We start from the raw sequence: 21,737 nt of genomic DNA, 5'->3' as shown, positions 1-21,737 counted from the left end.
TATATTTTAGACTCCTGAAAGTAGTGACAGTGCTGCAAACCCTTGGCCTTCACAGGTGCGTCAGGATTCATTTGTGGAATTTCTTGCCTTCTTAGTGGGGTTGGGACCATCAGTTGTGTTGTGCAGAAGTGAGGTTGGTACATAGCTGACAGCCCTATTTGACAACTGTTAAAATTCATATTATGGCAAGAACCAATCAGCTAAGTAAAGAGAAAGTCCATCGTTACTTTAAAAACTGAAGGTCAGTTAGTCCGTAAAATTGCTCAGACTTTGAATGTGCCCACAAGTGCAGTTGCAAAAACCATTAAGCGCTACGATAAAACTGAGGACACATGAGGACCGCCGCAGGAAGACCAAGAGTCAAAAAAGTTAACAGCGCAGATTAGAGCGCAGATAAATGCCCCACAGAGCTACAGTAGCAGACACATCTCTACATTAACTGTTCAGAGGAGACTGTGCGATGGTGTGGGGGTGCTTGCTGCTGACACTGTTGGGGATTCAAAACTGAAAGCACACTGAACCAGCATGGCTACCACAGCATCCTGCAGCAACAAGCCATCCCATCTGGTTTGCATTTAGTTGAACCATCTTTTTTTTTTCAACAGGACAATGACCCCAAACACACCTCCAGGGTGAGTAAGGTCTATTTGACCAAGAAGGAAAGTGATGGAGTGCTGCACCAGATGGCCTGGCCTCCACGGTCACCTGACCTAAGCCCAATGGAGATGGTTTGGGATGAAATGAGCCTCAGAGTGAAGGCAAATGGGCCAACAAGTGCTCAGCATCTCTAGGAACTTCCTCAAGACTGTTGGAAAACCATTTCAGGTGACGACATCATGAAGCTCAATGAGATAATGTCAAGTGTGTGCAAAGCAGTAATCAAACCAAAGGGCGGCTACTTTGAAGAATCTAAAATATAAAACATGTTTTGAGTTGTTTCACACTTTTTTGTTTACTAAATATTGTTCATTCAATATGTTCATTCATAGTTTTGATGCCTTTAGTGAAAATCTACAATGTAAATAGTCAATTAAAAAAAGCAAAACCTAACATAACCTTTCCTAAAAAGCTGATTCTGTTCATCTGGACGTAGCGCTTTCAGTGGGAGAAACGTTTCGTCAATCATCCAAGTGACTTCTTCAGTCTCAGCTGACTGCAGGTTTCCCCAACCTTAGAAACAGTACTCATGGTCATGACAATTTGCATATTAATGATCAAGGAATTGACCTCACTGTCCATTGTTCCTTCAGTGGGCTAGTTTCAGTCATTGTGCAAATGTACTGTTTCTAAGGTTGGGGAAACCTGCAGTCAGCTGAAACTGAAGAAGTCACTTGGAAGATTGACGAAACATTTCTCCCATTGAAAATGTTACGTCCAGATGAACAGAATCAACCTTTGGGATTTACTTACAAGGATGATTGAGCATAAATCAAGACACAATGACCTAACCTTTATTTTTCTTTCTTTCTTTTTTTTTTAAATAAAACAAAAATGAGAAGGTGTGCCTAAAGTTTTGACTAGTAGTGTAGATGGCTAGTCTCTAGGCATGTCCATAAAATGCCACTAGGCCACTAGGCTGTTTCCATAAACTGCCACTCACACCTATTTATTTTTAATGGGTTTACTTTAAGTATGAGAAGACATGTAACCAATGCATATTTATCAGTACAATATCTTTTCCCCTGATGAATAAACTCAAAAATTGATTGACTGTACCTTTAAAGCTGTCAGGGTTCCTGGGTCGTTGACCCAGTGTTTTCTGTTTTGTCATGTTCAGTTTATTTTCACATCTGTGTTTTCTGTGCCAGCATACCGCCTGCGTATTGTGTTCCAGTTATTTCCATGTATCATTAGTCAGACTAAGTTCAGCTGCGTACTCACCGGTTTCTAATCATTCATCACCCAGCATGTATTTAAGTCCTCAGTTCCATCCGATCCTTGTCGTGTCATTGATGTACGTCTGATGTTAGTGTCGTCTGTATGTTCAGTTAGCCAGCCAGTCCTTTGTTCGTTCGTTCGTTCGTTCGTTCGTTCATTCATTCATTCATTCATTCATTCATTCATTCAGCCAGCCAGCCAGCCATTTCCTCCCTCTGTACTGTTTGCTCACTCCTTCGGCAATAAACATCCACCTTCACCTACCTGCCTGTGAGTCCAGCGATTGGGTCCTCCTTCTCTCGTCCACAACACTACTCCTGACAGAATGACACGACCACGCGCTGTGGACCCAGCGAACTCTGAACTTTTCGAGCGGCAGGAGGCAGTGCTCCTTCGCTGGACGGAGGGGCTTCGGGGAAAACAGCGGCTCTTCGCGGAGAGAGAGCACGTCTTCGAGGGGACTCGCCTGGCTCTGGGCGGGCCTCGGAGACGCCGCGTTCCCCCACCTGCTGCCTCACCTGCACCGGAGCATTCGCCGCGGAGAGTGGGCGTCACAGGCCAAGCTTCGGCCGCTCGCTCCCCCGCCGCTCCGCTCCTCGCTCGCCCGCCAGCCGTTTTACTCACCGGACCTTCACCCTCGCCATGGCACAGCGGCTCCGCCTACCACCTCGGCTCAATGGAGGCCCCCGCGCCAGAGGCTCGGCTGTGTACCCCGGCCGCTTCCTCTTCCCAGAGAAAGCGGCGCACACGCCGCCATAAAACGGACTACTTTCAGCCACTCCCGATGGTGAGCTCCAGTGACTGTTTTTCGCACTCACCATGTGATTATTCCCTTAAAACGCACCAAAGACTCATTTCTGATTCGTGGGGAGTTTCCCTCCTAGAGGACAATGTGGACTGGGAAGACTTCTTCTGCTCTGCTCCCTCTGAGCTGGGATTCATTAAAGACAATCCCCGCACTTCAACACCTCCGGAGGCAGTTCAACTAAAGACTGTAAATACTGGTGGCAGAAAAACCAGAACAATCCCCAATAAACCTGCTAATATCACACACCCAGTCATTATCTCCACTCCCGTCAGTCAGTCTACCCCCACACCAGTGCCAGCTCCCAGGAGGAGGGCAGCTGCGACCCAGTCTACCGCCACACCCGCTTCAGTTTCTCGAGTGGGGGTGACTGGTGTCCAGCCACCTCCCGCGCCTGTCCCAGCGCCTAGGCTGAGGACGGCCAGGATCCAGCCTGACCCCCCTAGAGACTCAGCTGAGGCTCTCCAGCCAGTGCCCTCACGCTCTGGAGGCACGGAAGAGCTAATCAGTCCACCACTTCATCCACCACCTGATCCAGCCTTTCACGCACTAGCTCTATCCCTAGTTAGATTAGCTGAACTGTCCCCTGCCCAGGCACCAGCCTTACTAGCCCAAGCCGTAATTTTATCTCCGTCATTAGCTCAGCCATCAGCCACACCAACCTCAGCTCCGTCGTCAGCCTCGCCCACCTCTGTTCCTCCTCTAGCATCTCCACTCCAGTCAGTTCCCTCACCTGCTGTGCAGCTTTCACTCCAGTCAGTTCACTCACCTGCTGTTCAGCTTTCACTCCAGTCAGTTCACTCACCTGCTGTCCAGCCTCCTGCCTTCCAGTCAGTAGTCCAGTCTGCTCCTGTCCTCCAGTCAGTAGTCCAGTCGCCTCCTGTCCTCCAGTCAGTAGTCCAGTCGCCTCCAGTCAGTAGTCCAGTCGCCCGTCCACCACCCTGTTCAGTTCCCGGACCTGCAGCCACAGCACCCAGAGCCAGCTGTGAGCTACCCTGCTTCTCAGCCAGGGGTTTCCGCACCCGCTGGCCCGGCCGTTTCCCTGCCAGAGGTCCCCGCACCTGCTGGTTCTGTCCTGTGTGTGCCAGGGGCTCCAGTGCCCACTGGTTCTGAGACCGTTTTCGCTGGAGGGCCCGAGGAGTCCGTCCAGCCTCATGCCTCGTCAGCTGGAGGGCCCGAGGAGCCCGTCCAGCAACCTTCCTCGTCAGCTGGGGGTTCAGGAGAACCGCACCAGCTTCCCGCCTCGTCAGCTGGAGGGCCCGAGGGGCCCATCCAGCCTCATGCCTCGTCAGCTGGAGGGCCCGAGGAGCCCGTCCAGCAACCTTCCTCGTCAGCTGGGGGTTCAGGAGAACCGCATCAGCCTCATGCCTCGTCAGCTGGAGGGTCCGAGGGGCCCGTTCAGCCTCCCGTCTCCGCTGGAGGGTCCGAGGGGCCCGTCCAGCCTCCTGCCACGTCAGCTGGAGGGCCCGAGGAGCCCGTCCAGCCACCACCTGCGGCTGCCTCGCTGTCACCTAGCTCGGCTTCTGCTTCGCCTGGTCCAGCTTCAGCCTGTGCTTCGCCTGGTCCGGCTTCAGCCTCAGGTCCTGCTTCGCCGTCGCCTGGTCCAGCCTCAGCCTCAGCTCCTGCTTCGCCGTCGCCTGGTCCAGCTTCGGCTTCTGCTTCTGCCTCGCCTGGTCCGGCCTCTGCTTCTGCCTCGCCTGGTCCGGCCTCTGCCTCTGCCTCGCCTGGTCCGGCCTCTGCCTCTGCCTCGCCTGGTCCGGCCTCTGCCTCGGCCTCTGCTTCGCCTGGTCCGGCCTCAGACTCAGCTTCGGCTTCTGCTTTGCCTGGCCCTACAGCTGCTCCTCAGTCTCCGCCGGCTCCCGCGCCGCCTTCTGCAGCTGCTCCTTGGCCGCCTTCTCCTCGTCGCCGGCGTGGTCGACCACCACACTGGCTCAGTGGCCGCCGCGTCTTCCTCGCTGCCGCCCACCGGATCAACTTCAGCGTCTCTGCCGGCCGCGTGGCCGCCCACCTGAACTGTATGGGCTCAGCCACTGGCTGCGTGGCCGCCCACCTGAACTGTATGGGCTCAGCCACTGGCCGCGTGGCCGCCCACCTGAACTGGCTCTGTGTGGGCTCCGTCCTGGGCCCCCTCCGCCCGCCCTGTTCTGGTTTTTTTTCTTTTGGCCGTCGGGTGCCGGCCTTTGGAGGGGGGGGGGGGGGTACTGTCAGGGTTCCTGGGTCGTTGACCCAGTGTTTTCTGTTTTGTCATGTTCAGTTTATTTTCACATCTGTGTTTTCTGTGCCAGCATACCGCCTGCATATTGTGTTCCAGTTATTTCCATGTATCATTAGTCAGACTAAGTTCAGCTGCGTACTCACCGGTTTCTAATCATTCATCACCCAGCGTGTATTTAAGTCCTCAGTTCCATCCGATCCTTGTCGTGTCATTGATGTACGTCTGATGTTAGTGTCTGTATGTTCAGTTAGCCAGCCAGTCCTTTGTTCGTTCATTCATTCATTCAGCCAGCCAGCCAGCCAGCCATTTCCTCCCTCTGTACTATTTGCTCACTCTTTCGGCAATAAACATCCACCTTCACCTACCTGCCTGTGAGTCCAGCGATTGGGTCCTCCTTCTCTCGTCCACGACACTACTCCTGACAAAAGCATACCATGTGAAAGTTATGTTTCTGTGTAAAGAGCTGCAGCATTGTTCGGATGAACTTGTTTTTTGCTCTTTTATCTTATCAAAAAAGATCAAGAGCCTGGACTTCTTGGTTTGGTCGGTGTATGAATGCTGAGCTTGATTGTAACACCTGGGAGAACAACTACATTGATCATGTAATTGTAGAAAAATCTGGAACATTTTTACTTCTGATAGTGCCTCAGTTTGAGTGTGTTTGTTGAAGAACTAGGAAATGGCTTGTTATGTCAGGCATTAGTACCGTTGCTCTGGTTACGTAGAGTTGGAATAGTTATTTTTAGGGAGCTAAAGGTGGGGTTCATCTGTTTTCTAGAACAAATCATTATCCTTTTTTGTATTTGAATGACCTCTCTTTACTTGTTTAGACCTTAATTATGCAAACAAATAACTCCAGTTTGTCATGATCATGGCAACAGCAAAGCAGTGTTACTAAATATAGTTTAATATTTGTTTTGGTTATTTTTACTCAGCTCATAGCCTCTCAAACAAAACTTAATACTGCATGTATATACCTGTGTAGAAATGATGGGCGGAGCATCATTTTTATGCTCATGCCTACATTGTTAGAATCTGTAGTTGCATGCAAACTCATGTTTTCATTTTAATTGAAGATTTCTGGTTTAAAAGTCTACGTGGGATGAGAAATGTGAAATGAAAACAGTCAGATTTTTACCATGCATTTAAACCAGGGGGGTCAAACCTAAGGCCTGCAGGCCAGAAGCTTCCCTGCACAGATTCTTATCGGGTACACTGGAAAACGTTTACAGCAGTTTTACAGCTTTTTCTGCTGATAAAGACCTCCCCCATGGCAATTTATACGACACCAAAGTAATTAAGTAATAGATTAACAATTAAATAACGGGAAAGTTCATGTTTCCCCCTATCTACTGTTTGTGTTATGTGGATCATTGTGCAAATTAACAAAAACTTTCTGTTTTATAATTACAAGACAGTCTGTGCCATGAGGTACCTGAACCTTTCTGTAACTTTACACAGTAATTTCTTACTACTTAAGCTCAGAGAGTCGTGCTGACAGATTTATTTATTAGAGCAGTATTTCTGTATCATGTAGAAAAACTGTACTGTTGAAATTCTTTGTCTTATATTAGGATAGCTGAGCGATTAAATGTGTAGTGAGGTGACTGAGTTGGCTAAAGCACAGACTTTCTGTACTTAAGTAGAAGTACAGATGTTTTTCTTAAATAATACAACTTCTTCACTCAAGCAGAAGTGAAAACGTAACAGGCTCTGAAAGGTAGTCAAAGTAAGAAAGTAAAAAGTAGCTCTCTGAAGGACAATTCTACCTACCATTTTGGTACAAAGGTAACTGAACTATGTGCTACATTTTAATATAATAATTAAATAATATTACATGAGAATGCAAATATACGAATCTAAATTCTAATGAATGTACATGATGTGATCAGCTGACCTGCTGCTCTCTGTTATAGTCTTTATACTAGACTGTATACAGTTGGTATAAAGTTGATATTCTAAGTGTCATTATCTGAAATGCAAATTCATTTCTGCTACCCTTTAACCTAACTCTGACCATGAGCACCACAGCTGCTGCGCACCAGTCACACACTGTGCTATACTACAGCAGTCCCCAACCCCCGGGCCGTGAGTCGTTTGGTACCGGCTGCGAAAGTTGAAGCTCACGCGTGAAATTTATGGTTTTCAGGGTTTTTATTATTAACTCTGTCTTATTTTGAAAGAAATATTTACGCGTTACCATAGCAACCAGAGAGCATTAAGGGGTAGAGAGGAGGATGTTACTCTCAATTTTGTTGGCGCATTTCAAGAGGACACTGCTGATAAAGTTACACAATTACACAGTGAATTCACGTTTATTATTATATTTACAAAAAACACAGATTTTGTCTTGGCCGTATCATTTTATTTTGTTGTATTTATCCGCGACACCTTAAAGGCCGGTCCGTGAAAATATTGTCGGACATTAAACTGGTCCATGGCGCAAAAAAGGTTGTGGACTGCTGCTTTACTATACATTTACCACATTGATGCAAACTAAATTGTTTATCCTGGACAAAACTACCAGGATTTTCTTGCAACATTTGAGCTGTTGGAAATGTTGAATTTGAAATTACCTGCCCCTTAAATTATGTCATTCCCTTCATGCATCCTGCTCTTCTGTGGGGCTAGCTAGAATCTGAAGTCCCTCAAACATAACTTACGGACACCTGCAGTCCTTCCGGCCGTATAAACCCTATGAACCTAAAGTCTGTTTTGTTAGAAGTAGAAAGTACAGATATTTACGTTAAAATTTAGGGTGTAAAAGTTGTCAAAAAAAAAAAAATACTTAAGTAAAGTACAGATACCTAAAAATTCTTCCCACCTCTGACACTGACAGATCAAAGTATGTGGCCCAAGGTGTAAAATGAGTTTGAGATCCCTGAATTAAGGTTTAAGAACATGTGAGGTGCAGGAGTGCGTCATTCATCCAGGGTGTATTTTCCTGCTGTCTGGCTATGCTATGGTCTTCAGCTTTTGTGATGTCATTGAATTTCGGTTCCTGTTTTATTTATTTGTCTTTCAGTAGTTTTCATTCTCGGTTTCCTTACATCTTGTTTCATTTTGTACTACTTGTCTACCTTTTGCTTTCTCCCTAATTGTTTCCACCTGTGGAAACCTCTTTTGTTCCCTCTCTGAGTCCCCCCTTTGTCAGATCATTGGTTCATCTCCAGTGTTTGTCCTAGTTTGTCTTTTTTTGTGGGGGATTTATACAATAAGCTAAATAAAAGACACCTTTTCATTTCTTTTGTTTGGCGGATTTCCTGCATTTGTGTCCTCTCCACACCACACCCTGACAGATTAAGGCTGTGACTGTGGCAAGTATAGCATAATAACAATGTCCAGTCAGTCAACAGAATGCCATTTTAGCCTGGAAGCCACTATAATTGGGACGTGAAGAAATGCAGAAGAAATTCCTTCAAGCATCTGAGCAGTGACTGCACAGAAAAAAACAAAATATTTTCAAAATGTTTACGTGTTGCAGTTTTTCTTTTGTTCATATGTGTATATCTGTGTATATATGTGCGTACATATAGATATTATGTGGACACTGAGATAATAATTACCAAATAACATTGAAAGACATAAGATTGCACAAGTTTATATTTTTTCCTACTCCTTTTTCAGTATGTAAATTGTGCCGTATTTCTATTGGCTATTTGTATTATATTATTTTTGCTGACATCTTCAAAATCAATCAATTAAAAATTGCATAATAAAACACGTAAATATGTAAGCCATTTAATCGTGACTGCTCTAAGACGCTTGTTTGAGTGGAGCACAATGCTACTGAGACAGATGCATTAATAGATCTATGCATTATTTAGTGTGTTTACTAAGTGTATACCAAAGCTGTAGCAAACCCCTCAGCGAGGGGTCTCTGCCAGTTGTCTCTATAATTACGCGCTTTAAGAATAGTTACTTCTGGAAATCTCCTTCAGCGTCATCAGTCAAATTCTTCATTCGAAGCAGTAAAACCCGCCTGTCAGGCCAGATGTGTGCTGCAGATAGATGCTCAGCTCTTGGAGTGCAGACTTTTTGCTCACTTCCACTAAAAACTGAGAGTGAGAGCAACAGGTTGCCTCTTGGCTGCCATCTCGTCTGTCCACATCCCAAACACACATACACAGCCCAAGAAGAGACGCCCAAAAGCAAGTGCCTGAGACAAACATGCACGCCTCCCACACCGCATGGTTAATTAATTCTAATTTGAACGACCGTAGCCTCACCTCCTACACTCATGCCTTCTGATGGTGCCTGGAGAAAATGTCTCAGTGATCTTCAGTGAGTGAAAAAGACGAGCAGAGTGAAGCAAAAGCATGAACGTGAAAATAGAAAAAATGTCAGGGCGAAGTGATGTGATTGGCAGATACTCATTGTTCCTGTGCGTGGCTGGGAGTCTGGCTCAATGTTTTAAAGGCAGCTTTGCAAGTGGCAGCCAGAAGTGCTGGCTTAATTGGATTGAGATGGTCATCAAGTGTGGTGTTAGTTCTTGGAGGATACAACGTAAAGCTCGGCTGCAGTCAGTGCTAGGACACATCAGCTGATGGTGCAAATTTACTTTGGCTGCTTTAGCCTGGCCACAGTCTAAGTTCAGAGAACTGAAGAAGCTTCTCGGATGAGAGGTGAAACGTCTTCAAGCTACTTAAAGAAGTCCAGACGCTTTTCTTTCCAAGCTCCTTTGACTATGATGACCTGGATGACTGAGAACCTTCACAGACATATAGCCTGACCACAGTTACTGTGCAAATGCAAGCCACTTTACAACCCACCGACCAAAAGCAAGGAACCCACTAGCTTTTGGTCAATCCATCCATTTTCTTCTGTTTATCCAACTCAGGGTCACGAGGAGGCTGGAGCCTTTTGTAATTATGTTCTAGCATTTCGTTGTTATATTGATCTTGAAAGTGATATACAAATAAATATTTGACTTTACTTACTTACCTCCACACACACACACACACACACACACACACACACACATTCCCCATCCCCATGCTGTATGTAACTTAATCAGTGTTGTACATGTTGCCACTGATGCCTGATGTTCAGTGCTGGCTTCTCGCCGCCTTATGAAATTCATGTGTGCACAAAAATAGGTTGGGGATGTCCCAAAATGAAATCATGTTGCCACATAGATTAGATAATATTACAGTACATGGAAAAATCAATCTTCTTTTAACTACAGTGGTTCTCACTGAAGTACCATAATTTTTTTATGATGTCAGTAAACAGTTTACAGCAGTTACACAACCTGGTGAGGTTATGATATCTAATGCAAATTATATAAAACATAAAACCTGATTTTTTTTTTTTTTTTTTGGCTGCTTGGGGGCATTGATGTGTAAGGACAAGAAAGAGCTAATTCATTAGTTTGTGTGGAAACCTCGTGGCGCTTTTGTGGATCTATACCTGTACCGGGCAGATGAAGACTGGTGAATCACACTTTTTTGTTTATGTTTATTTCCTTGATGTACTGTAAGAAGTATTAGTGTTTTGAGTTTAAAGACTAACCGCAGTGCGCCTAAAAGAGCTGTGAGAGATTGTACAAATGAGTAACGTTGCTCTATGTCTATACATTTGCATCAGTAAAGGCGAAACTCACAAAGCTACACTGGTTTTGATACATCTTAATCCAAGTGTGCAACAGATGAAAGCAGAAAACACTGAGAAATATCCCAGCAGTTGGTGCTGAATAATGACTTTTTTACACATCCAGCAGCTACATTGGATTTCTGACATTTACTTAGATTCATATTAATGTCCATCTGACAAATGTGAGGCCAGTTTTTACTCTTCATTTTGGTGCATTATAATGCAGTTAAGACAAATAATATTGATGGCTCCATGGTTAATATAGTTAATGGCCCCTCTAAGAAGTGTGTGCTCCAGTGTGGGAGATTTGGGTATCTGTGTCTGTGCGTTGCATTGTGTATGGATGCATCTCACTTACTAGCAAGCTTAGTAAGCTAGCTTATTAAGCCACTGACCAAAAGCAAGGAAACCACTAGCTTTTGGTTCCATCCTGCCATTTTTTTTTGTTTATCCAATTCAGGGTCACTAGCAAGTTTGGTAATAGAATAGAATAAAATTCAACTTTATTGTCATTGCACATGTCACAGGTACAGGGCAACGAAATGCAGTAGCTTACTAAAGCTAGCTAGCTGATATGTTAGCACTGCACCTGTTCAACCAGATACAACCAACCAACGTGACAGCTAACTAACTAAAATGCTAACTCTGGGGGTTCAAAATGCTCAATCCAAAACCAATAGGTAGCATCATGATAGCTACGTCCATGGTGGGATTTATTGGGGGTGTTGGGCTACATCCGTTCATCTGTTAAACCATTTTCATTCCTGGTGGGGATCAGTATTTATATCTTAAAACAGTTTACAGATCAAACAACACTAAAACCAGGAACTCTCTTGGGATTTCAGCAGATGATGATGAGTTAGATTTATTCAGCTTTTTATTAAGCTACCAAGCACTGGCATTTCAGAGTGTGCAGCTTCTTCTGTTAGCTATAGTTCTTGCAACATTCTCCAGGTAGAAAACCGTGTTATGAAGGGTGTCTCTGAAGAAATTACCTGCACAGTTTGTTGGCTCTGCAAATGATAGTGCAGCTGCTGTGATGAGCTGATATAGAGTAGCAGCCACCCTGCTTAGTGAAAAGATAAACCTTAACCTGTCCGCCATTCACTTAATCAGTCACAGCTGGAACTCGGGCTCCATTAGACTGAGCGAGTCATTTTCACGTATTTATTGACTCTCCAACTCCAGAAGTTTGCAGCTGATCTCAGTAAATCGAGCACTTTTGTCCTCCTCTGTTTAGAGATGCAGATGTGGGTTAAAGGGAGGCAACTCACTGCAGGTGATGTTCTGCAAAAAGCAGCAAGAGTACATCGTCAAAGTGGACTGTTTTCTAAGTTTGATATGTAGAAATTTACTCTGCAGGGTGATATTTATATATTTGTTTCTTTGTTTTTCAACCGACAGCATTTTGTTCTGGTGAAATATTAAATGCATTCAAGTAGAGCTGGGCGATAGAACGATAACGATATGTATCGCGATATAACTTTTACTCGATAGAGAAATTAAGCTATCGCGATAGACCTCGCCGCTCTTGTCCTCTTAAAAAAAAAAAAAAAAAAAAAGGTCAGCCAATCCAAATTAAGTAGCGCAGAGCCGAACCAAACACAGCCGCAGCGTCACGTCGCGTGACTTGTTACATACAGCACAAGTGCCAAGCCGCACGTGTGTTTGTTTGGGAAGCAGCCAGCGCGTAATGGAGGAAATGAGTGTGCCGAGTAGAAAAATCAACCGAGCATGACCGAAGAGAAAACAGATGATGGTTCCAATGCCGGAGAGATTGTCGAACGGAAGAGCCACAGAAGCTCTGTAGTGTGAAGGTATTTCGGCTATTTCAAGTCTGACAAAAAACAGAGTAGCGTGCACTGTAAATTGTGCCGAAAGTAAGTCTGGAAATACAATAAACTGGTGCATGCGTCACACTGTGCGCCACGTTATTGTTTCGGTGAAATGAATTTCTACAATACTGTTACTGTTAATTCTACTCTCTGCAGTGTTTAAATGCTTACATATACACACAGTTACTGTCCGTCCACACATACGACTCTGTTCTGCTTCTATGCCCCAGCTTTGTTTACTTTTTCCCACCGAGGCTTCTAGACTTCTGATTGGCCAACATTTCTGCACGGTTAGGAATCTAGCGCCACCTGCTGCTTTGGCATGTTCATAGCAGCGTTTTCCTTCATTTCTGCCTTTATGTGTGGACGGGATTATTTTTTAAAACGAAAACGGAAAATCTCCGTTTTCAAAAATACCCGTGTACGTGTGGACGTAGTCTCAGTCTCTGACTGGAAGCGCTAATTCGTCATTCGGCTTTTGTCAGACTGAAGTAACTGTTAAAACTGTTTGAAAAGCTCAGCTATACAACAAGGAGAGATTGAGAGTTTCCTTTTAGTTCTCAGTTTATTTGATATTGACAAAAGTTAGTCAGTTTTGTCTGTTCTTCTATAAAACAAACTAAGATTTATTTTTAGAATTAATATTTTGTTTCTAAGTGGAATTGACAATTTAGTAGTCTGTTTCGTTTGTTCTATTTTGAAACTTAAACGCTTTAGCGGCTGCCTTTTGTGTAGTTTGCAATATTTGCCTTTATTTATCTGAAAAAGTCTCATGTTCCTTAAGTACATCTACCCTGTTGAACTTATTATGGGAAATAAATATTTAAATAAAAACAAGCTGCTGATTATTTCACATTTTACTTGTGAGCAACGGCACATTTAAATCTTACAAATATAGTTATTTGGCTTATATCGTGATAGATATCGTTATCGCCTGAAATGAAAAAAACATATCGTGATATGAAAAAATCTCATATCGCCCAGCTCTACATTCAAGTGGCACAGCTGACCAAATAGCAATGAAGGAAGTGGGATTTAATTCAATTTTATTCATGCAGCGCCAAATCACAACAACAGTTGCTTTTTTATTGTAAGGTAGAGCCTACAATAATACATACAGAGAAAAACCCAACAATCATATGACCCCCTATGAGCAAGCACTTTGGCGACAGTGGGAAAGAAAAACTCCCTTTTAACAGGAAGAAACCTCCGGCAGAACCAGGCTCAGGGAGGGGCGGGGCCATCTGCTGTGACTGGTTGAGGTGAGAGAAGGAAGACTTTTATGACTAATATGTAATTATTTAAAGCACACAGGATACAGTGAAATGAATATTGGTACTGATGACATATTTATTTCCTCCTGGGTCTTTGACACTGCGAGTGACCTCTTTCATATTAAACACTGATGATGTAAGCTTTCATCTGGTGCAGCTTTGCATATTTTACAAACCTTTCCACTTTGCTAATGCAAAAATATTAATTCAAACATGGTATTAAATGTGTGAGGAAAACTGCAGCAATTTTCTAATCTCTCTGTTACAGGGTCACACCATTAATACAGCTTCTATTTGTGACTTGTGGCTTAAATGCAGCTAACTCTCAGTGTCTTTATATATGTCTGGCAGTACAACTTCTGGACAGGACAGGTTAAAATAAATAAATAAATAAATGTATATAGGTGTATATTTAAAATCTTCATCTTTTAAACAGTGGATGGTGTCTTTAAAGAGATTTTTCATCTGCACTGGCAAAAAAAAAGCAAGGTAAAGAAGTTAAATGTCAAGAACAGTTATTGCTTTTAACAGAAACCCCTCAAAGAATCTTGGAATTGTGATTGTTTTTCACTTATTTGACAGCAAATAAGCAATTAATCCATATTTCATGGAGATGTAAGCATACTGTAAACTGTAGCTGCTTTGAAACATTGCTCAAGTACAGCTTCAACGTCCTCTCCATTTCAGACCCGCCACTCATGTTTCTCCTAATTAGTCTATTTGTGAGAAAAGGACGTCTGCGTTCCTCTTGTGCAGTTCCATTGTTCACTTTAACCTTATTTAACAGCCTTATTGACGCTATGTTATCTCAGCAGGTAAGAAGAGCCCCGGCGCTCTAAGTCGCCCACCAGCATCGGGAAAATCAGCCTCATTAATAAAACTGTTAACCCATAACAGCTGATCAATAGCAATCAACCGATTTGCACCTGCATGATCAATGAGGCGGGTTAATCCTGCGTGGTTAGAGAAGCAGAGAGGGTGGGGGGAGAGAGACAGTAGGTGGATGGTGAGGATGTCTCACTTCAAGATCAGTCAACTGTTAAATGAGCAAAACCAAAGATTCTCATTTGTGCTTCCGCCCACTTTTTAAGCAGCCACTGACATCTAACACATATGTGGGTGTGCACAAACACTCACACCTACGCATGCCTGGCCAAACGGCCCCCACTCACACACACACACACACACACATGCACGTGTGCACACACACACACATGCATTATGAATGTCCTCGATTTTCCTACATGGATACTGTAGAACTTCTCAACATTTAAATAGCAGTTTGAGGCTTTACTTCAGATCAGAATGATTCAATGTCGTGTGCAATGTTCACAGATACGTTCACGATTAAACACACGCACACACACACACACACACACACACACATATAACGCAGTGTCACTGGATGTCAAACAGGCAGCTCTTGACGTGGAGTTTTATGATAAGCTAACAAACAATAAAAGTGAAGCTCTCCGTTGTATCACTGTAACGAGCACGCTTGCGCACGGCTCTCAAACATTCAGAGGGATACACAGGATGCACACTCAAGGCAAATCACGCACACGCAGACACACACTCTGAGGGCGCTGAGCAGGGAGTATAAAAGGGGCATCCTTCCCACTCAGCGCAGAAGTGCTCTCACTCTCACACACTCCTATAAACGCGCTGAAGATCTTTTCTCAAGGTAAGCTTTATTTGCTTTGTGGCAGGTGATTTGAGGCTTTTATGAGGATTGTTAAACTAAGAATTTCCTTCTTTTTTATTATTCTTTTGTTTTTATAATCATTTCAAAATTCAAACACAGAGTCTTTTCTAAAACAGACAAAAAGTGAGGTACAGAGGATAAAATCTGATATTTTTGTGCTAAGCTTTAATTCTTTGAAAGCTACACATGCTCCCTCCTTATATATACAATTTGATTAATATGATTTGACACGAATTCATAAAACAAATTCCAGAGACGTTTCCCAAAATCAAAATGGACATTTTTGTCTGCAATAAAAATCAAGTCACTTCCACCTGGTGAAGCTGCATTCATGATATCTACCCTCAGTTATGTAATGTGGCCAGAGTGTGTTGCGCGCGGGTGACTGTGTTAATATGTTAATATGCTGCCCTCATTAATGTGTTGAGTCAGAGTAATTTTCAGTTGTGAAGGAGCGCTTGTCTGGCAGATGGTCCAAGCTGTCGTTTCTCACTCTGGACTGCATCTCTGATTCCTTCTCATTAAACTTCTGTTTGCTCCTCTCCCACCGCTCTCAGATGAATGCTGGGCTGTGTGTGTGTGTCGTGCTGGCAGTCCTGTGTGCGAGCTGTTTGGGGCTCCCCTTCTCCTCCCAGCCATTAGACGAGGGCCAGCGCCCCATCTCTGCTCTCGCTGAAGGTAAAAGTTGCGACACGTTTCTCGCCATCACAGTGAGTTTTTGTGCCTGACTCGTGCTTTCTCTTGCCTGTTTTGAGCAGCTCTCCTTGAGGCTGACACCCACACCTTGGGAGATCTCCACCTCCGACACAGGCGCTCTGCCCCCCAGCTGAAAGCTCTTCCTCTGGCTGAGGAGGATGCAGACTCCCGGGCCAATCTCAGTGAGCTGCTCGCTAGACTCATCTCCTCCAGGAAAGGTGTGTTAGTGAGTGTGAGGAATGTGGATTTAGGTGGCATCCTTTCCATGCCTGCAGCCTTAAATGATATATGTGTTTAGAGAAGTGTCTGTGTGCATGTGAGTGTGAAACGAAAAACATCTGGCAACAGTAGTATTTGGAGCACAGTGCTTTTTCCTGCCTTCCCCCTCCTCTCAGTCATGCTAATTACGGGAATTAGTGCACAACCAGCTTTGTAAAATGAATTAGTGGCTCTGAAAAGCTTTTGTGGTTTGAAAGAGCACGTATTAGTGTGTAGAGCCTTCCGGCCACTTGCCTCATACCATCTTATTTCACTTTTGTTTTCCCCCTATCTGACTTCACATCACTTTTTTTTCTTTTTTTTGCTAAGGAAACAAACCCTCGACCCTGTCGTAGATTATAACGTCCAGCACTCACGTCTCTCGGACAGCTGACCGGACAGGGGAAAACACACACACGCACAGACACACTGTCAGAATCAGACTTTTCCACTTGGCGTCCAGATACTGAAACTGACTCCTTGCGTGTCTCTTTGTAGGACAGTTTGTACAGACTGAAACATTTTGCAGAGCTACAGATGGACAGTGAAATCTTTCATTTTGGCATCAGTGGCTTTAGTGAGAAATCTGGATTTTGTTTTTACTCCGTTCTTTTGCTCATTTTTTCAGCTTAAATAAAACACAAATATGTATTTGAGTTACAGCCGTACTTTTACTTTGCTGTTGTGTAATATCGATTATAAAAGTTCCCCAGACTCAGAAAGCGTTGGGCCAGACAGTGAACACTCTAAAATGTCAGAGGGCGCCGTGAAACTCATATGTAATGCCTCGGGGAATGTGTGTTTCTGTTAATCCTGCGTGTGCGATTGTGGGTGTCTGTGCTCATGTGCATGCTGTTCACTTGCATGTTTTGGTGTGGGAGGTGTCGTTATCGAGTCTTTCTGCAGCCAATCTTCTCAGCACGCCAGGGAGTTGAAACGCAGTGTGTATGCATGTGCATGCCGCCGTGTGCGTGTGTGTGTGTGTGTTGTGTGGGAGGATGTGGGTGGAAAAAAACTCCATCTCTGTGAGCGTGCAATTGATTACCAAACGGAGAGCAGTTCTGCTCCAGTTCACTTGGAACAGAAATCAAAAGATCGGAAGCAGACGTGTTCTACAAGATCTGTGTGTGTGTGTGTGTGTGTGTGTGTGTGTGTGTGCGGTCATTTCACTGCAAAGCACACACAAATTTCTGCACACATGCACTGATACAGCGATCATGACACACAGGAAGGGAGGCTAATGGCACGCTGTCAGGCTAAACTTCAGCTGTGTCTTTAGTGTGTGTGTGTGTGTGTGAGAGAGAGAGAGAGAGAGAGAGAGAGAGAAATAATGACGATGTGAGCTCAGAATCACTACCGGGCAATTAAAATGCCCAAAAGACACCCAGTTTACCGCAGAGCGCTCACAAAATGAAGCGAAGATGAGAATATTTTTTCAAAGCCCAGCTCACCAGCCAAATATCCTCAGTGCGGAGAGCCAGTTTTCGAATATTGTGCGCACTTTTTCTTCCAGAAGGCACAAATAAAGAATTAAATTAAGCTGTAAGCTGGTAATAAACACAGCTAACTGCCAAAGTGCCCTTAAGTGCACAAAATGTGCCTTAAAAAGTTGGAAAAGAGATGCAAATTTAGATATTCAAAAGATAAATCCCTGAAAATGAGCTTTTGTGCAGTCTATAAACTGCTTGGTTTATGAGAGCACTTATTTGCTCAGCGTTTCCCACATTTTTAAATTTCCTGCATGTGCTAAAAACCTCTCTGCCCTGCTCAAGCTTCTCGCGGAATTAAAAGTCTGATTCATGTCTCTTACTTTGAAAATCAGAGCGTCTCTATGCAAAATAAGAAATCAAAAGTAAGATTTCACCGCAGAGAAGTTCTCAGCTTCTCTCATGCTCTCATCACTCAGAGGAATACTAATTTCACTCATGCTCTTTTTCTCTCCTCCACCCACGCTTTTTTCCCTCCTCCCCTCCAAGGTTCTGTGCGCAGAAACTCCACGGCAAACAGCAAAGGCGTCGGACCGAGTGCCAACCACCGGATAGCAGACAGGGACTACTTAGGCTGGATGGATTTCGGCCGCCGCAGTGCAGAGGAGTATGAGTACTCCTCATAAGGGGAAGTCATGGCTCACACCACCACCACCATATGGGCACAAGATAAAAAGAAGAAAAAAAAACCCTGCGCAAGCTGTCTCACAATAAGAGTCTATTTATGATGTATTTGTTGTACATTTGTTTGTAAAACTGTAATAATGCAATATACATACAGTATGCCAAATTTTGCAGAAAAGCTCTCACTGTCCAACTTTCTTCGTTTTTTGGATTTCTCTGGTTTCTTTATCATTCAAATTGGAAAGGAGTCGGATGGTGTCGGGGCTTGTGGAAAGTAACCAAATAAAGATTTAAACTATCGCTCTGCAGAAGTATTCTTCCAATGCACGCTGCTTAAAGTAGATCCATTCACATTCAACTGCTGTTACGTAACATGCGTGCCAAAGAACCAGATTATCTGAAACACTTCATTTCTAGTGCAATCATACTCTTTTATATAGCAAGGAGCCGAAATGACAACATAAGCATGGACTAATACTCAGTACATATTTACTTTGGTTACAGTTTGTGAGAGTAGACGGCTTGTAAATCAAAGGTGGCAGATAAAACATCCCAGTCAGGGTTAGGGTCTACTTTATTTAAGTGTTTCTACATCTAGGATTAACAGTTAAAAGGCACATTTGAACCCAGGATCTTCTTGCTGTGAGGCAACAGTGCATACTACTGCACCATTTAATTACTTAATTTGCCTAAATAAAATAACCTATTGCCTCATTTAAATAAAGTTATATGTTGTAACTGCTATCATTTATTTTGAGTCCCGGTGATTAAAGTAATAAAACCACTGGCTGTATATAAAAAATGGAAGTTGCCCTCTGGTTTGTTGACTCACATTTCTGAAACCTTAACATTTTGGCTGCTGCAGTTTATTTTGAAATCAGAAGTTGCTATGTTTAGATTACCAAGTTATCATCATCATTTAACGCTAGCTACTTTAAATATCAACATCTATGAACTCTACATGTGCAACACAGAGACTACTGCTAACTGATGTTCTTCAAAAGGCACAAACACCTCAAGAAATTATGGTGTGCTCCAATTCAGTGACCAGTCTTTGTGGAGTGAAACATTGCAGGCACTGATTTGCCACAGCTGCCTCTTAATCTATATATCCTTGCCTGTCAGTCCACAGTTTTAATAAGACATCACTCCCTGAGTATTATAAAGGAGAAAACTATCCATAGAGATCCAGATCGCTTTGAACATGTTAATGTGATACTTGAAGGTTGGAGTCTAACGCTGGAGTCTGTGGGGAAAGACTGGTTTTTCACATTAGCCTCAAGTGCTCTTTAAAGGAAGTGGGGATTTGAGCTTTTCCATTTTGAAAGAGCCAAAGGTTGATAGTTGAATAAAACTCAAACTTAATACACTATTCCAAAGTAAGCAAGCTCTGCTTGCATGTTAGTTTAGAGTTTAAGATAAATCAACTCAGAAAAATGTGATCATGAAAGGTTTTATTTATTTACTGTAGAAAGCTAAAAGTAGTTAAATGAACAACAACATTACATATCAGTTGACAGAGATGTCCAACACACTGCACGGCTAGTGCAAACACTATTTTTATTAACATTTGGACATCAACTCAAAAGCAAATCTTTAATCTCCGAGTCAGAGAATCTCAGAGTCGTCTTGGTCATGGTCACTAACTAAACCTTATCCCTGCTCATGGCCAGAACTTTGGAAACCACATGATACATTCACTACAATTAAAGTTTAAAGGCACAGTGTGTAAAATGTCACCACTAGATGCTTGTAGATTGTAGACTGCATTCTCCTGAATTCAGTTTTCTCACCCCTCCCATTTTAAATCCATAATTCTAGCTATGGCGGTCACTGTAAGACAAACAACTCTGGCTATAGTGATTGTTGACTCTTAGTCTGCTGTTTACCTCAGCTGACATTATTTACTCTGGAGGAGTCTGATATGAGTCGATGAGTCAGTGAAGTTCACTTCTGTTCAACTACAGCAATAAAGAGGTGAATTTTTGAGGATATCCTGAACTTCTCTGTCAGTAAATGCTGTTGTTTTCGCTACTGTTAGCATCTGTTAGCATCTTTTAGCTGCCTTTAGTGAAACTGTCGTTATTGGACCTAATATTGTTGAACTTGGATGCTTAGAGAATAAACTCTCATACAATATAAGAATGTAATCAAACTGCCTATCAGAGGGAAAGTGTTATTTTTAGCACACTCGAGCCTGACATTAGCTTCCTTAATGTTAGCTGTTGTTGTTGTTTAGCTGGCTTCCTGTCAGTTCATGTCAGGACAACATGGTGGCTTCCATTAACTGGCGCCTTCTCCTTTGCATTTTTAATGGATTCTAAGTTTATGAGAACACATCAATGTGTTGTAATACATAATTATGTTATATCTATCAGTACAATACTCTTTTTTTCTGTTAAATAACCTTAAAAATGACTGACTGCAACTTTAAATTGGCATTGTAAAGCGCTTTGGGTGCCTTGAAAAGCGCTTTATAAATCCAATCCATTATTATTATTATTATTATTAAATGCTGCATATGTGAAATGACATTTAAGAAAATCTTTATGTAAGGTTAAAAAGCAACATTACAATTATTCTTTTCAGTTGTCAGTGTGTAATTGTATATATTTAGAAAAACAAGTTATTAAAATATTAAATGGAAGTAGGTATGCAAAATGTACATGAGCCTGAGCATAAGAAAGCAAAGTTTAAATATTAGCATAAACTGAGCTAAAAGCACTAATTTGTTGCAAGCAAGCTGTTTATTTTCATTTATAGTGCATTTTTAGTGAAGCTGAACCTTCAGGATGAAGTACCGAAAGTGAGTCCCTTGGAGCTAGTGATAGAGAAAGACAATTACTATCTGATTCTGCCTGAAGAATAAAAATACAGACCACAACTGGACTGTAGCCATGGCCTTGGTGTGACGGGTGGAGTAAATCAAAGCTGGGAGTCTGGGGTCTGTCATTCCCCCCAACACTGAATTACCATTTCTGATCTCAGTATCTGCAAACATTGGCTCATCTCTTTTACTAATATATGCTTTTATCATCTGACTTTTCTCCTCACTGTACTGCTCTCTACTTTTCTTCTTTTTCATACACATGATGAAACTGTGTGAATAAAGGCCTGCTGCAGTGAAGTTGCTTGCACTTGCAAGAATATTATGACACTAATCCACTGTAAGCAAGTACAACTAAATGGTAAGAAACTACTGCTAATTGCATAAATTATATATGCAATACAGCATATATAGCGTACACTTCACTCAGACTTGATGTCCCCTAATAAATCAAATATAATTGTTGACTGGAGCCCATGCTCACCATTTCTGGTCCTTGGGAGAATGTGTAGCTAATTTGATAACTAAGATATGTTAG

At 43.0% G+C, this 21,737-nt stretch overlaps 1 protein-coding gene across 1 annotated transcript; it reads left to right on the top strand.

Moving 5' to 3' along the window:
• Positions 1-15,154: 15,154 nt before the first annotated feature.
• Positions 15,155-18,980, top strand: LOC120727215 (cholecystokinin-like). The gene is made up of 4 exons (XM_040021414.1): positions 15,155-15,286; positions 15,865-15,985; positions 16,066-16,221; positions 18,238-18,980. The coding sequence occupies exons 2-4, from the start codon at positions 15,865-15,867 to the stop codon at positions 18,372-18,374; spliced, it is 414 nt and encodes a 137-aa protein (XP_039877348.1). The 5' UTR covers positions 15,155-15,286; the 3' UTR covers positions 18,375-18,980.
• The last annotated feature ends 2,757 nt before the right edge of the window (positions 18,981-21,737 follow it).

Source organism: Simochromis diagramma, unplaced genomic scaffold (assembly GCF_900408965.1).
Source record: "Simochromis diagramma unplaced genomic scaffold, fSimDia1.1 OVJJ01000753.1, whole genome shotgun sequence".
Lineage (NCBI taxonomy): Eukaryota > Metazoa > Chordata > Actinopteri > Cichliformes > Cichlidae > Simochromis > Simochromis diagramma.
Note: the sequence above shows the minus strand (reverse complement) of the source record. Positions and strands in the feature narration are given on the sequence as shown.

Bases quoted from the DNA above. Each gene is read 5' to 3' on its own strand.
- LOC120727215 (XM_040021414.1), top strand. From the start codon at position 15,865: ATGAATGCTGGGCTGTGTGTGTGTGTCGTGCTGGCAGTCCTGTGTGCG. The intron at 15,986-16,065 runs GTAAAAGTTGCG...TGTTTTGAGCAG, and splicing joins CATCTCTGCTCTCGCTGAAG to CTCTCCTTGAGGCTGACACC. The intron at 16,222-18,237 runs GTGTGTTAGTGA...CTCCCCTCCAAG, and splicing joins ACTCATCTCCTCCAGGAAAG to GTTCTGTGCGCAGAAACTCC.